We start from the raw sequence: 14686 nt of genomic DNA, 5'->3' as shown, positions 1-14686 counted from the left end.
GCATCTTCGATAAACACCTACAAAAAACTCAGACCTAACATTATATTTAATGATGGAAGACTGAATGTCTTCCTCCTGAGATCAGGAAAAAGGCAAGAATGTCTGCTCTCAGCATTCATTCAACACAGTCCTGGAAGTTTTAGACAGTACAATATGGCAAGAAAGAGAAATACAAGGCATACAGATTAGAAAAGAAGATATAACACTACCCGTCTTCGCAGATGACACAGGGTTGTTGATATAGAAAATCTCAAAATACCTTAAATTGAAATTGCACTGAGCAAGTTTGCAGGATATAAGATAAAGCAGAAATAGAACCCCATTTACAATCACACCAAAGAAAATGAAATACTTAGATATGAATCTACAAACATGTACAGAAACTATGTGCTGGGGACACCTGGGTGGCTCAGTGGTTGAGCATCTGCCTTTGGCTCAGGTCGTGATCCCAGGGTCCTGGGATCAAGTTCTGCATCAGGCTCCCCATGGGGAGCCTGCTTCTCCCTCTGCTTGTGTTTCTGCCTGTCTTATGAATAAATAAATAAAATCATAAAAAAAAAAAGAAACTGTGTGCTGAAAAACTATAAAATAGTGATGAAAGAAATCAGATATCAAAATCGAAATATATAGAGATCTATAGTAAGGTTCAATATAGTAAAGGTCAATTCTCCTCAAAATGATATACGGATTTAATGTAATTCCTAGAAGATCCCAGCAAGAACTTTTGTAGATAAAGATAAAAGTATTCTAAAATTTATATGGAAAGGCAAAGGAACAAAAGCTAAAACAATTTTGAAATAGTGGGAGGAATCAGTCTACCTAATTTTAAGATTTGTGATATAGCTACATTAATTAATACTACATGCTACTGGCAGAGGAGTAGACAAACAGAACAAAGGAACAGAGTAAAGAACTCATAAATAGATCTACACAAATACGCTCAATTGATATTTTGACAAAGGTGCAAAAGTAATTCAATGTAGAAAAGAGAACTTTTTTTTTTTTTTTTTTTTTTTTTTATGATAGTCACAGAGAGAGAGAGAGAGGCAGAGACATAGGCAGAGGGAGAAGCAGGCTCCATGCACTGGGAGCCTGATGTGGGATTCGATCCCGGGTCTCCAGGATCGCGCCCTAGGCCAAAGGCAGGCGCCAAACCGCTGTGCCACCCAGGGATCCCCGAAAAGAGAACTTTTTAAAACAAATGGTTCTAGAGCAATTGGACAGCAACAGGTTAAAAAAAGAACCTTAATCTAATTCTCTCCATTTACATGAAAACTAACAAAATGGACCACAGACTTATATGTTAAACTAAAAAACTTTTAGTAGAAAACACAGAAGAAAACTGTTGAGATCCACAGATAGGCAGAGTTCTTACACTTAAAACCAAAAGCATGACCCATAAAAAAAAAAAATTGGTACCTGAACTTTTACAAAATTAAAAACCGTTGTTCTGTGAAAGATAATGTGAATAGGATAAAAAGATAAACTATAGGTGGAAGAATATACTTGCCAACCATATATCTGACAAAAGTCTGGTATCTGGAATATTTAAAGAACTTTCAAATAGCAACAGGAAAACAAAGAAACAATGCAATTAGAAAATGGGTAAAAGACATGAGGAAATGCTTCACTGGAGAGGCTTACAGATGGCAATTAAACCCATAAAAAGATGTTTAAACATCATTAGCTATTAGGAAAGTGTAACATAAAACCACAACTAGGTATCACTAAATACATATCAGAATGGCTCGATTAAGATCATAACCAGGAGCTAACAAAAGATGAGGAGAAAGTGGATCACTCTTATGCAGCTGGTGGGAATGGTGAAGGGGTATAGCCACGGTGGAAATAGCTTGGCAGTTTTTCAAAAAAAGTAAAACATGTAGCAACTGTATGACCCAGCAGTTGTACTCAGGGACATTTATCTCACAGAAATGGGAATGTGTGGTCACGCAAAATCTGTACACAAGTGTTTACAGAGGTATTTGTAATAGTCAAAAACTGGAGACAATGCACATATCCTGCACATGGATGAACGGTCAAACTTGGACATCCACACCAAGGACTGCTACACAGCAATGAAAAGGAGGGCATTACTGTTACAGAAAACAGACTGAAACACTCTATAGGGAATTATGCTGAGTGACAAATGCTAATCCCTAAGGGCCCCTTGTTGTTATGATTCCATTTAATAATATATATTCTTAAATTATTACTACATAATCTTAAGAGATAATCAAAATAACAAATTATAAAAGTGGAGAATAGGTTAGTGGTTGCCTCTGACTAAAAAGGAGGTGAAGGGCAGCTCGGGTGGCTCAGTGGTTTAGCGCCGCCTCAGCCCAGGGCGTGATCCTGGAGACCCAGGATCAAGTCCCATGTTGGACTCCCTGCATGGAGCCTGCTTCTCTCTCTGCCTGTGTCTCTGCCTGCCTCTCTCTCTCTCTCTCTCTCTCCCCCCCCCTGCGTATTCTTATAAATAAATAAATAACAAATCTTAAAAAAAAAAAAAAAAAAAGGAGGTGAAGGGGGGAAAGTGGATGTGGCTATAAAGGGCAACATGATGAATCTCTGTGGTCACAGAAACATCCTGTATCTTGACTCTAACAATGTTAGTATCTTGGTTGTGATACTGTACTATCATTTTGCAAAATGTTCCCATGGGAGGAAATAGGATAAAAGGCACAGGGGATCACTCTGTTTTATCTTACAATTGCATCTAAAATCTGCAATTATACCAAAATCAAAATTTTGACTAGAATACAAGTGCAATGCAGTCTGTATGCTGACAATTTTATAATAAAATGCTGGGGAAAATGCAATGCAACTGCAGCATTGCAATCAAGCTCAAGCTTGACTGCCAAGAGGGGGATTTTTCTCGACACAGCACATGTGACTTACCATTTGCTTCTGTAGGCCATCTAACTTGTCTTCGGTGTTGTCTTCTTTATCCATATTGCCTCTAAATAAAAGCAAAATAAAAAGTTACCACGCATCACCTAGGAACTATTTTGCAACCAGAATGCTTGCAAGAAGCACCCTCCCAAGCACTAACCAGAAGGAAAATTAGGATCCTTTTTCTCACAGGCCCCAAAATCTTGGTTTCTACCAGCGTTATAACTTCTACAGGCAAGGACCTCCACTCAATCAAGACTTCAGCAAGAGACTCATGATCTACTCAGATAAGTTCAGAGGCCAGCTGTCTGACAGTGACACTGTCATGGGCAAGGTCATTACTGCCCATTGAGAGTTACCTGAACATGGGCCTTTGATAAAAGAACAGACTCCAGAGACTGAGGCCTTTGCAAACCCGGCCAGTCCTGAAGCATTCCCCTTCCCCCAAGAGTGGAGTGAAGCTTCAGGCAGAATGCTTCATTTGGTGGCAGTCCCTTCCTCAGGAGGAAGCAGAGCTGCTATTGCCAGTAAGGGAGGGGATTTTACTCTTTCCCTGAAGACACCTACCTCAAGCTTAGCTGCCTAACACTTTCTGTGGGCTTAACTATTGCTGATGCCTATCCTTTTCATGATTTGTCCTCAAACTGACTTTGAAGTGTTCCTGTCTCAAATATTTTTATCATTGCAGCTCAGGTCCTGGAGGCAGTAGAATCTCTCCTACCTTAACTATCTCTCACTGCTTAACTATAGGAAGAACAGATGCCCCACATAAATGTAAACTTCATCTACATTCAGGTACCTTACCCACGTAGTGTCTTCCCCTACATCTACCAGTAGCGTCACCATGCACTTGTTGCACTTCTGCTAACATTTCTTCAAGTGAGTCTTTATTATCTGCCCGGAGGAAATTTCTCTTTGGAGCAGAGAACTTTATAGTAGCTCAAGTGTTTATCACGGCTTAAGGACAGATGGAAAATGTATCTCACTCTTTTCTTGGCCTTAGCAAGTAGTCAGAAGCTCCTGGTAGTTAGGAGCTCCTGGTTAGGCCTGACCACAGCCCTAGGCAATGGAGAGCGTATCTGCTACTTTAGGGGGAAGATCAGTTCAAAGCTTACCAAATACAAGCTAAGAGATACACATTATGTATTCCTTATATATATATTATCATATATAAAATATACATAATATTAATATAACATTTAATATTTATATATGTAAATATACATGATTATAATGTATATATATATTTTTAGAGCACCACAGTTTCTAGTTGTTTATTTAGCTTTCCAATGAATTTACAGATTTGGGGGTTGTGCCAACAGTAAGTAAAATTCAGCCAAAGGAGATGCCTCCATATTTTTGCACACAATCCATAAATAAGGCCTAAGTGCCACAGCCATCAAGCAGTGGCTCCTAATTCACCTTACTCATGGACAACACATTCTTAAATAATGCCAGAATTTCATCTGAGGCATTTCAAGGTCAGGAAGCCTGTTCTTGCAGTGCCTCTTAGCGTTCTGCCAGGTATGAAGGGTCTGAATTCTTCAAGAATCCTCTAACCAGACAAGGGACGAGTAGAGTAGGATGGTGGGCAGTTTGAGGAACCCATGAAGAACAAAACTGGTATTTGGTTCAAAAGAACAAAATTGGTATTTGGTATTTGGTTTAGAAGTCAAAGAAAAGGCCTGAGGCAGAATAGGATATAACCAATGCAGTAATTTTAGAAAGTAGTTCCAGCATGGCAAGATTTAGCGAAGATGCTAGGTTTGAGGAAGAGATAGTGAGAATGCTGGATATACATGGAGGGGGTCAGATTCATGGCATAACATGTCATATCACAGATGGCTCACCTTTCAGGAATGTCTGAGGTCCCATCCGTAACACCTTGTTCTGCAGAAAGGGACTTCTCATCTGGCATCCCGACTTTCTCCAGGAAGCAAAGTGCTGGGTCAGCTCGCATGGCATTGTACCTCTCATACCCTGATAGGGGTAATGAGAAATGTTAGAAGTCATGTTAGAATTCACAAAATCTACCCCGGACACTGTATAATTGTTTTGTTTCCCTTATTAAGTGAAAAATAAAACAATCAAGAACACTATTTAAGAATAATTGAATCCTCTAAGAATTCCTATCTGAGGAAGATCCTTGAGCTAAAGTATATGCCTCTGAGTAGTGTTTGACCAAAAATAAAAGCTTACGTAAATATTCTGTGTCCATGAAGAGACACAAGGTACAGATGCAATGCTCACTTGTTTACTTCTTTTGGATAGCAAAGGGAATCAGGCAAATTGGCTTTGCAACTTTTCTTCATCCTCCACTTCTGGACACCTTGTTACCTTCTGAATGGGCCTTGTTTTCTGATAGTCCAATTTTATCCCATGTCTTAGAAACTGAACTAAGTGATGGGTGCAGGGGATAAAATACAAGGAGATCTACTGTGGTTGTTAATCAGATTAAAAACAATCTACTGCCTCCATATTCACCCATTTGGTGTGAAATCCAAATCCACTGGCCAGGGCTTTGGAATTATCCCTTACCACATCCCCAAAGTCAAACAGAGAATGAACATATTTGACTCAGAAGAGACCCTTGAAAGGGAGCCAAAACAATGAAATAACATCACTTTTACTTTGATATGCCAGGCATGAGAATCTGTTATTATTTTATTGAGTCTCATATAACCTGAAAATGAGCTAGTATTTGGTCACGGAAAAGATCCAAATCTTATTGTTAGAGCAAACTATCTTGGGGAAAGCACTTTCAAGATCATCAAAATCCTTTCCTTGTTGCTCCCAGGAAACGAAGTCCATTTCCAGTATGTACAGAGAGCCCATCACAAGTGATGGAAATGCTGCACCTAAAACGAGAACCACCACGGGTGTGAAGAACAGACTGGATGTTACTTTGCTGGGTATTTCACTTCTGTGTGGGGTTTTGCTCCACATCGCTGTGGATGCAGTTCTATTCTCCACTGTGTAGGCGGCACCTGGTACTCTCTCTCTCTCTCTCTCTCTCTGAGGAGCTGCAGGTACTTTATCTTTTAATCCAAAATGACTCTTCTGTCATCTCAATGACAGGTGCTGTCCGCATGAGGCACATGGCAGGAGAAACTGCGATGCCTTATGCTCTTCTTTATTCACTATTTCTTAGGGTGATTATTTGATTACTGTTCAGTCTGTCTCATGAGATTGTGGGCTCCTTAGGAAAAGAATCTGGGTCTGTTTTTTTCTCATCATTACACATTCAGTATCTAGTGTGGGGCCCAACACCATACATGCTTGACAAAAGATAAGTCAGTTTTGCCCAGATTCTCTTTCAATAATCGTTATAGAAAGATTTACACCCTCTTCCCGTGTTCTACCACAACTTACGGCAAAACGGAAATGTTCTCAACTCTCCTGATGCCTTGAGGAAATTCCTGCCACTATCTCTAACTGCTGCTTCCCATGAAAAGAGGGGTGCTTCATCTGACAGGTGAGAAGTTGAAAGCCTTCTCCACTAGCCTTTTACTCCTGGGAGAGTGTCCTGCCTTCAGGTGCTCTGTGTTTGACAGGGCATAAAGCAGGCCAGGCGAATTCAGCAGCCTACTACCTGGCTTTGCTTCTACTCCACAGACTTTCTCTTATCTTGTGTGGTTCCATTGTCTAGACAGATTCTGCATTCCTATTTCTCAGTGAGCTATGAAGCTGGAAGCAACGAAGAGTGACTGATTCAGTCCCCTAGGAAACCCCACCAACTGCCTATAGAGTTGTCGGTGCTCTAAGAGCAATGCCAATAAATACATCTATGACAGCCTTTGAAGGGTGTGGGCTGCTTACCTCTTCAGTCTAAAAGCTCCTTTCTAAGAATATAAACAAAAATACTAAACTCTTATCTTAATGAAAATGACAGAAATCTAGGCTGCCCTAGAGGGCCGTAGTTAGTCAATGCAACTGAGAGCCATTGAGAGCTTCATTCAGAACAGGTTTGCTATAGAGCCCCTCCTGCTGTAAATAACCATAGGTACAGGTAATTCTTGCACAGAGGTCAGCTGAGAGGTGGAACCACGGGTGTATCCTTCTGATCTAAGTAGGGCTGTAGCAGGCTATGTCTGGGTTAGACTGAAGGAGCCCTAAAATTTCAGACAACAGATGGCTGTGTTTCTTAACAAAGAAAATGGTGGCAGTGTCACAGCTCATACTTAGGCCTCCATGGGATGGATGTGAGGCAGAGGGTTTCCTGACACAAATTCCTAGAAAGTGAATACCAGACAGCTTCGCTTCCTGAAAATGTCACATCTCTACCAGCTGCTAGGTATCTGGGAGCCTGTCACCTGGCAAGATCTGTTGTGGGGCTAAGTTATATAGGGGCGGTCAGGTGTGTTACCTAGATGAGGATAGGTCTAAGCTTATGCTCATGGAATGTCTGATGGGCAGCATCTAGTCCGGGGGACGATGTTTTGGATTCTGGAAGACCCCAAGGAGGATGAGCCCATGAAGCCAACTACAGGCATTTATCCAATGCAGTCTGGGTAGATCCAATGTTACCATCCAACTAAACATGGCTGGTTTTGCGCAAGGGTAAGTCAGGTGTGCATGTGTGGTTTAGACCCAGTCCCCTAGCAGTGGGTACAGAGGCCGGGTTGTCCCATCTTTACAGTATGTTTAAAGTCATCGTATGCTATAACCAGCCACTTCAGGCATCATGCACATGCCCTCAGCCCTGAATATGACTAGTACTGAGTTCACCTCAACTAGCAATCTGGGGGTATCTCATGGGATTTAAAGACCTCACAGTGTGCTCAGAAAACACTCAGGAATCATTAACTTATACCCTCCTAAACTGCTTCATAGAGCAGAAGAGTTTTAGATATGGAAGTGACCTTAGACACCATCTGGTTGACCCTTGAACATTCCCAATATAAAACGAAGAGAGATCAATTGATTAATCCCACTACCTAAACTTTGATCAAGGATGAAAAAGCAAGTAGATATGGTGCCAGTAATAACTTGCTTTTCCTTGGAGAGAAAAGGTCTTGAACTCCCTGAGAGTCCTGTCCTCTAACGTACTGTGAGGCTAGACTGTTAGCCACATCTTCCTCATGAATTATACCTATCATCGTTGTGTGAAGACCCTCTTTATCCCAAACCATCCTTCTTTCCTTAAAGATCTTTTGTAAGATATGGATTTCACCATACCAGGTCTTAACATGTTTGGTTTCTGGCTGTGGTTAGCACTTGCCTGGCATACCCTGCTTTACTCCTTCCGTGGCAACTGCATTCTATCTTCCACTTCTTCTTCTCTTCCATGTCTCCATCTATTTCTCAGGAGTATGTTCTTCTATCTCTGCTTCCCTGGGCTAGTCAAAGAGCCTTTTCTTGCCCTCCTTTCTTGGAGGGACTTGTTTCCTTTTTCTGTGCAGGCATTAAAAACCAAGTCTATCCCTCTGGCTTGCTGTCCCACCAGTGAGCTTTCAGCTCTGGCTTTAAGTGACCTCTTCATTTGGGGATTTTCCTTTATCTGTTTCATGTGCAGCTAGGTAGTTTCACATTATTGTCCTAACCCACTCAGGCTTTTGTGCTGAGTCAGAGGAGGGACGGAGCAGAAGCATGTAGATTCTATCTGTCCTATTGCTGGGACTTCTCATCTTGTCCCTTTTCCACATCACATTCTCTCCACCAATGATGTGGTCATGTACCTTAAAACTACCACTGAAATGAGACACAGGGATCAATGGATTTTCTTGCACACCATGTTCAGATGCTCTGAATCTGGCTGTTTCTGGCAATTTGTCTTTAGGTTCTTTCCCAAATTAAATGAAACCAAGCTTTGGGTGCACTGTGGTTGCTTGTGCTTAAAAGAGGTCACATGTTTCTTCTTCCCACTTCAGAGCCGAGTTCCAGCCCTGCACTGTCCAAAAGAGGTACCACATGTGGTTATTTAAATTTCAATTAATTAAAAATCATGTAAAATTAAAAATATAGTTGCTCAGTTGTACCAGCCATATCTCAAGTGTTCAATAGTCACATGTGGCCAGTGGACTCCACAGTGGACAGTGCAGAGACAGGACACCCTTCCATCATCACAGGTAGCTCTCAAGGACAGCACTGCTCATCCTAACCCAAGTGGTCTGATAAAGGGCTCTCAGTAGCCCTTCCAAGTTTGAGGGGATTCCTCATTAAAATATGCATAGGCATAGCTGTTAAGTAAATGTGATTGGTTGGCCTCCAAATGCTGAATTCTACTGATTTGGGAATTCTACTGATTAGGGATGTCTGAGAAAGTTAACTTTCCAAAGCGAGAACAGCAAGCAATAGCCGAAGAGCACTAACCATCTCCTACACTTCTATCTACTGCTGAGCCCTGCCCTAGGCAGTCTACATACATGGTCTCATTGAATCTTCAAACAACCCTCCAGGTAAGCTGTTTCGATACTATCCCTATGGTACAGATGAGGAAACTGGTCAGAGAAATTTATGATTTGTTCAAGGTCTTACATTTAGTAAGTGGCAGAGCTGACAAGTAAAAGCCAGATATGACCAGCTCTCTCCACTTTAAATCCTGCTCTCCAGTATAAGATTTCAGTTAACTAACCGGAAAGGATACCTTAATAGGAAAGGTATCTACCAGGCACATTACGGCGACTATCATGTGGTGCTTCCATCATTCACCTTGACTGCTGGCTGAGGGCAAGGGCAAGTACTTAGACAGTGGTGGAAGTGAAGAAAGGGGACATTTATTTCAGTTTCTCCAAGCTCAAAACCTCTCTCAGTCCTCTGGACTCTTGGTTACCACACTTTAAAAAAAGAACACCATCTTGAAAAAAAAAAACAAACAAAAAACCAAAAAAACAAAAACAAAAGCAAAAACAAAAAACAAAAAACAGAAAAAAAGAATATCTTGTATTCTTAAATTTTTATACCAATGGGGCAAAATGATACACACTAGGAATGTGTAGATAACCTAAAATGATGTTAGAATTCTACATACATATGAAATGCTAAAACCTAACATTTTCCCATTTATTCATTCCTTCACTCAAGAAATGCTGTGTGCCTATTATGTGCCAGGCACTAGGCCAGATGCTGGGGTTCTAAAGTGAAGGAGAGTGAGGCAGTCCAAGGACTGACAGTGAACCACAACATCCCTTGTAAAGGTCCTCACTGGTATTAACATTCACCATATTTTCATGACTCACACATTTATCTGAGAGGACAGAGGTGAGGCTCTACTTCCTACCAAAGATGTGCAGCAGGCTACAGAGTTTCTCAGGAAAGGGAGAGCACTCACTGAAATACACACCATGTTTGAACACGCCTATCAGAAGGGATTTATCAGCCTCAGCATCCCACCAATCCACTGGGATCTCCACGTAGTCAATGTCAGGCAGAGGCACTTCTAGTTCCCTGTGGAAGGAAGGGCATGGACTCAGAGTTCCTTCAACGTAGACAGAAAACAATGCAAGAGCTACTGGCTGACCCCTGGTATTCAGCAACATTCCTGGTTGTGTGCTAAGAGGCTGAAGTTACAAGGATTCAGAAGGCGGCGGGCCAAGGTTTCTTCACCAGGACTTTCCATCACGCCCACCCAGTGAGCTATTTCCACATATGTACTTGATTTCCAGGCTTCACCTTAGACTGACTGACACAGAATCCTGAAGCTCCTCTTGGAGAACACATCAGTCAGTCTAGGGTGGGGCCTTAGGATCCACATATATAATGTAGATAGCCATCTCCAATTGAGAACCACAGCAAACGTCATCAATATATTGGTCAACTGCAGGTAGAACAATCTTCATATTGTCAAATTCATACACAATCAAATGCTGAAAAGTACCCGAATCATCTTGGTTCAACATGTAGAGATCTCAAGCACTGTTTGAGAATAAGGCAGTCAGCACTGGTACATTCCAGGATATGAAGACAGTCTTTCAGAGGATAGGTCCCACATTAGGTGGCACCGTCTGGCAGTGAGTAGTCTGCTGGGTCAAAACTGATCACCAGGAGCACCTGGGTGGCTCAGTGGTTGAACATCTGCCTTTGGCTCATGGTGTGATCCTGGGATCAAGTCCCACATGGGGCTTCCTGTGGGGAGCCTGCTTCTCCCTCTGCCTGTATCTCTGCCTCTTTCTCTGTGTCTCTCATGAATAGATAAATAAATAATCTTAAAAAACAAAACAAAACAGAACACCAATTACCCTGCTCCTGGCCAAAGGGATGAACATAATTTGCCCTAGGGAGCAGACATACAGGCCGAGTGCCATTAGCCCCTCACTGAATGAATTCTGTCCATGTTCTGAAAGCTCACATGGACCCTTAGCTCCCGGTCTTCATTTGCCTGAGCATAGTCCTTACTCTTTAAGGCTTTGGGTCTGGGGGAGAAAAATTCACCTGATGGTTCCTCTCTCCCACCTACCTGCTTTCTGGGATGGCTTCTCTATAGCATCTCAAATTTCTTCTTCCATCAAGCTCTTCTTGTGACACACAGCTAACTGTTCCTCCTCAAGGCCAGCTACCTCTGTGGGAATGGTGGTCCATGGCCCTACCTTTCCAGGCAGTGCTCTATCTGGCTCTTGTTGTAGGGCCCACTGCTCTGCCAGAGTGGTGCCATGAGCTAAGTGACTTTTCTGGGATGAACTGTTACTCATTCCTCATGGCACAGTAAGGACCCATAACAGCCAGGATTGAGGAGAGCAGAGGAAAGGAGGAAAGGGGGTGGGTAATGGACTTTCTGTGCTGTACCTATCTCCTTCCATCCACATTGTCTCCTTCCATCTACATGGTCTAAGAAAGCATCTGATAGTGGGATGAGGAAGCTGAGGTAGATTATTTCTGCCAGGTAACACCTGACAGAAATGATCATGTTGAATTCTGCTGCATTTCTATGACTCATGAATTGAATCTTTTTACCAGAGCACTCAAACTCCCAATACCTATTAAAAATGACTACAGTAACTACAGAAAGCATATTCCCTCTTTTCCAGTGCCCTCATGACCTCTAAAGCCATTAGGATTGCTTAACGGAAAAAAAAAAAAGGAAGAAGAAACCTTGGCCACAGGTAATCCCAAAGCAAAGATGAAATATTACTCCTTCTGGTTTTCTCTGGGAATGATGGGCATCAAAAAGGGCCAGAGCAAACAGCGCGTCTGGGGAAGGTGAAGGAGGCTGTCTGGCTTCATCAAGTGGTAGGTGGGAGCATGGTTCTGAAATGGGAGCCTCATTCTCTGAAATCTTGGGAGATTCCCATAGGATTCTATAGTTTTGGAAACACTAGTTTACAAAACTAAGGTGCAAACAATCAAACAGGGTATTAGGTATTATCAGTATGATTAGCAAATACAGAGAACTGCTCAAATGTGGAAGAGCACTACGGCCAAGAGTGGGATTTTGAGCAAAATGCCTAGTGCATACCTGTTGGACCAAACGTATCAAAGTATGACTATTCAACCCACAATGACTCAGAGTGTGAATACTCATCCGAGAATAACTAGTTAAGGCAGAGAAATGACTATTCAAACCAATGTTACAAAACCATTAAGAAAAGCAAACTAATTCAAAACCTCACCGAAAACTGTGCTGTGGAGAAAGATTTCTCCTTCATTTTACATGTTAGAGACCTGCCTGTTCCACCATGTAGGTAACTGACCCTAGGCTGAGTGCAAACATAGGCCTCTCAAAGCACAGGCAGCTTTGTCCATCTCCATGAACAAGTACCTTATGGCAGCTCATTAGCACTAAGAGCTACGGATGCCTTGGTTTACCTGGCAGGGGTTCCTTCAAACGCTTTCTCAGCTGCCTCTCCCAGTATTTCAGCTTTTAGGTAGTACAGCATCCGGACTCGCAAAAGTACCCTGTGAAAGGTAAACACATTAATGCAAATGTGTCAGAACCCATGAGCTGCCTATAGGCTGCCACCCCCAAGTGGACACAAGGAAATTCTGGGAATTCCTATGTCATTAGTGACGTGAAATAATATCTGAAAGCACTAGAAAAACAAAACCCAAGGTACTAATAACAGGTGCTACTGTGATTATCCCCATTTTACACAGAAAAAATGTATCTCACTAGTCATCTGTTAGGTCACCCTGTAAGCACTGGACAGCAGCAGAAACACTTATCTGTTCTGGTCTATAAGAGTAGTCAGTACCCCACCCCTCAACAATGAGCTCTCAGGCAGTGCTGCCCTCCAAGAAGCTGGTTACCAGTTTACTAATTTACTGAAGAGTAGGTCATGTTCAGTGGTGCTGTTTTTAGTTTCACTTGCATGTAGTTAAAATGTATATTTACAAGTCTTTTTCATGGCAATACTGCCCAAACATAATCACATCTTCTCTCCTGAGGTGCTCAGTTCCCTGGATTCTGCAGAGAGCACACTCAAGGTCCAAGGACAGGCACCAAACTGTTTGAGACAAGGCAATTAAGCAAGTATTTGTTGGGCAACCATGCTGGGTACTGTGAGGCACATAATTAAGCAATTTAGCCCTGTTCCTAAAAAGCCTATAGCATCTTAATTGTGAAAAGAGGCCAACCAAGAAGGAATTACAGTACAGAAGATGACTGGGGGCGGGGTGGGGTGGGGTGGGGTGGGGCATGAGTGAGGGTGAGGAAGGCTAAATGCACTCAGAAACAGGGTGAAGGTAAGGGTAGGCATAGAGAAGTTGTCCAAGGAGATGCTTCATATTCGATTAGTCTCATATACAGAGAAGGACTTGTAACTTGTTAAAAACCAGGCAAGAGTAAAGGCCAGCTATTAAAAATAAAGGTCCATTTACATACACAGGAACTGATCTTCATATAAGTTATTTTAAAAAGAGAGAAATAGAGCACAGAGCACAAACAGTATATAAAATGTATGTTATTTTAGGGAGGCTGTACATTCACCTAAGCTGGTCCATGCCCAGAATATCCCTGGAAGAACCAGGTTAGCAGTGGCTGCCTCTGGAGGGGGAAATGGGAATCAGAGGTGGGAGGAAAGGTTATTTTTGATAATTTTTAAAAAATACATAAAGTGCCACCCTGGGCTCAAGTAGTAGGTGGCAACACACAAAATTAGAATTTTAAGAATGGAAAGAACGTGCTTATTTTTCCAGTATGCCATTTCTTACCTCAGCTGTCAATCAACTCAAATAATTTTGAGATTTATTTCTTTTTAAAGCTCAGACAATAAGAAATCTAAGAATTTATAAAAGCCACTAATCCTTCTATCTTGCTGACAATAGCTGCTGACCTCCTTAGTAGGAACTGGAATGAGGTCTTAGATATGGTATTCCTGCCTGCTTAGATCTAGCCCAAATGCAGGAAGGCTTTTCTGAAAATCAAAGAGCTGTCTCTATTTCTCTAAACAGAGATATGTTGGTATTTGGTAATATCTACAACAGAAGGGAATAGAATTTAAAATGAATAGTATTTACTTTTCAAATGAGAAGCCAGTCAATTCAGGGGACAGATGGGCAACCCACCGTGAATGAGAGGATAATCCCAGTTGACATCTAAACTCAAAGGGAAGGAGAAATGGAGCAGGTATGTAATACCCTTACTTTAGTCAAACAAAACCCATTAATATTTGGGTGGCATTATTGCTCTTTCCTTGATTGCTTTCTTGGAAAAAAACCCTAAAACCCCACATTTTGTTGATATGAACTATACTTCAGAAAGTGTACTTTATTTATTTTAAGATTTTATTTATTTATTCACGAGAGATAGAAAGAGAGAGACAGAGAGAGAGAGAGAGAGAGGCAGAGACACAGGCAGAGCGAGAAGGAGGCTCCATGCAGGGAGCCCCACACGGGACTCGATCCAGGGTCTCTAGGA

General features: G+C 41.8%; 1 protein-coding gene across 13 annotated transcripts in view; it reads right to left on the bottom strand.

Annotated features, from left to right (window-relative positions):
* The window catches only part of CHD6 (chromodomain helicase DNA binding protein 6), a 202143-nt gene that overhangs the window by 33601 nt on the left and 153856 nt on the right, over positions 1-14686 (bottom strand). For all 13 annotated transcript variants that reach the window (XM_072735839.1, XM_072735842.1, XM_072735833.1 and 10 more), the window contains 4 exons: positions 12637-12726; positions 10178-10281; positions 4746-4875; positions 2902-2962 (listed from right to left, as the gene is read on the bottom strand). In XM_072735839.1, the coding sequence (XP_072591940.1) occupies positions 2902-2962; positions 4746-4875; positions 10178-10281; positions 12637-12726 (385 nt within the window). The remainder of the gene's footprint in view (positions 1-2901; positions 2963-4745; positions 4876-10177; positions 10282-12636; positions 12727-14686) is intronic.

This window comes from Vulpes vulpes, chromosome 14 (assembly GCF_048418805.1).
Source record: "Vulpes vulpes isolate BD-2025 chromosome 14, VulVul3, whole genome shotgun sequence".
NCBI classification, from domain to species: Eukaryota; Metazoa; Chordata; class Mammalia; order Carnivora; family Canidae; genus Vulpes; species Vulpes vulpes.
Note: the sequence above shows the minus strand (reverse complement) of the source record. Positions and strands in the feature narration are given on the sequence as shown.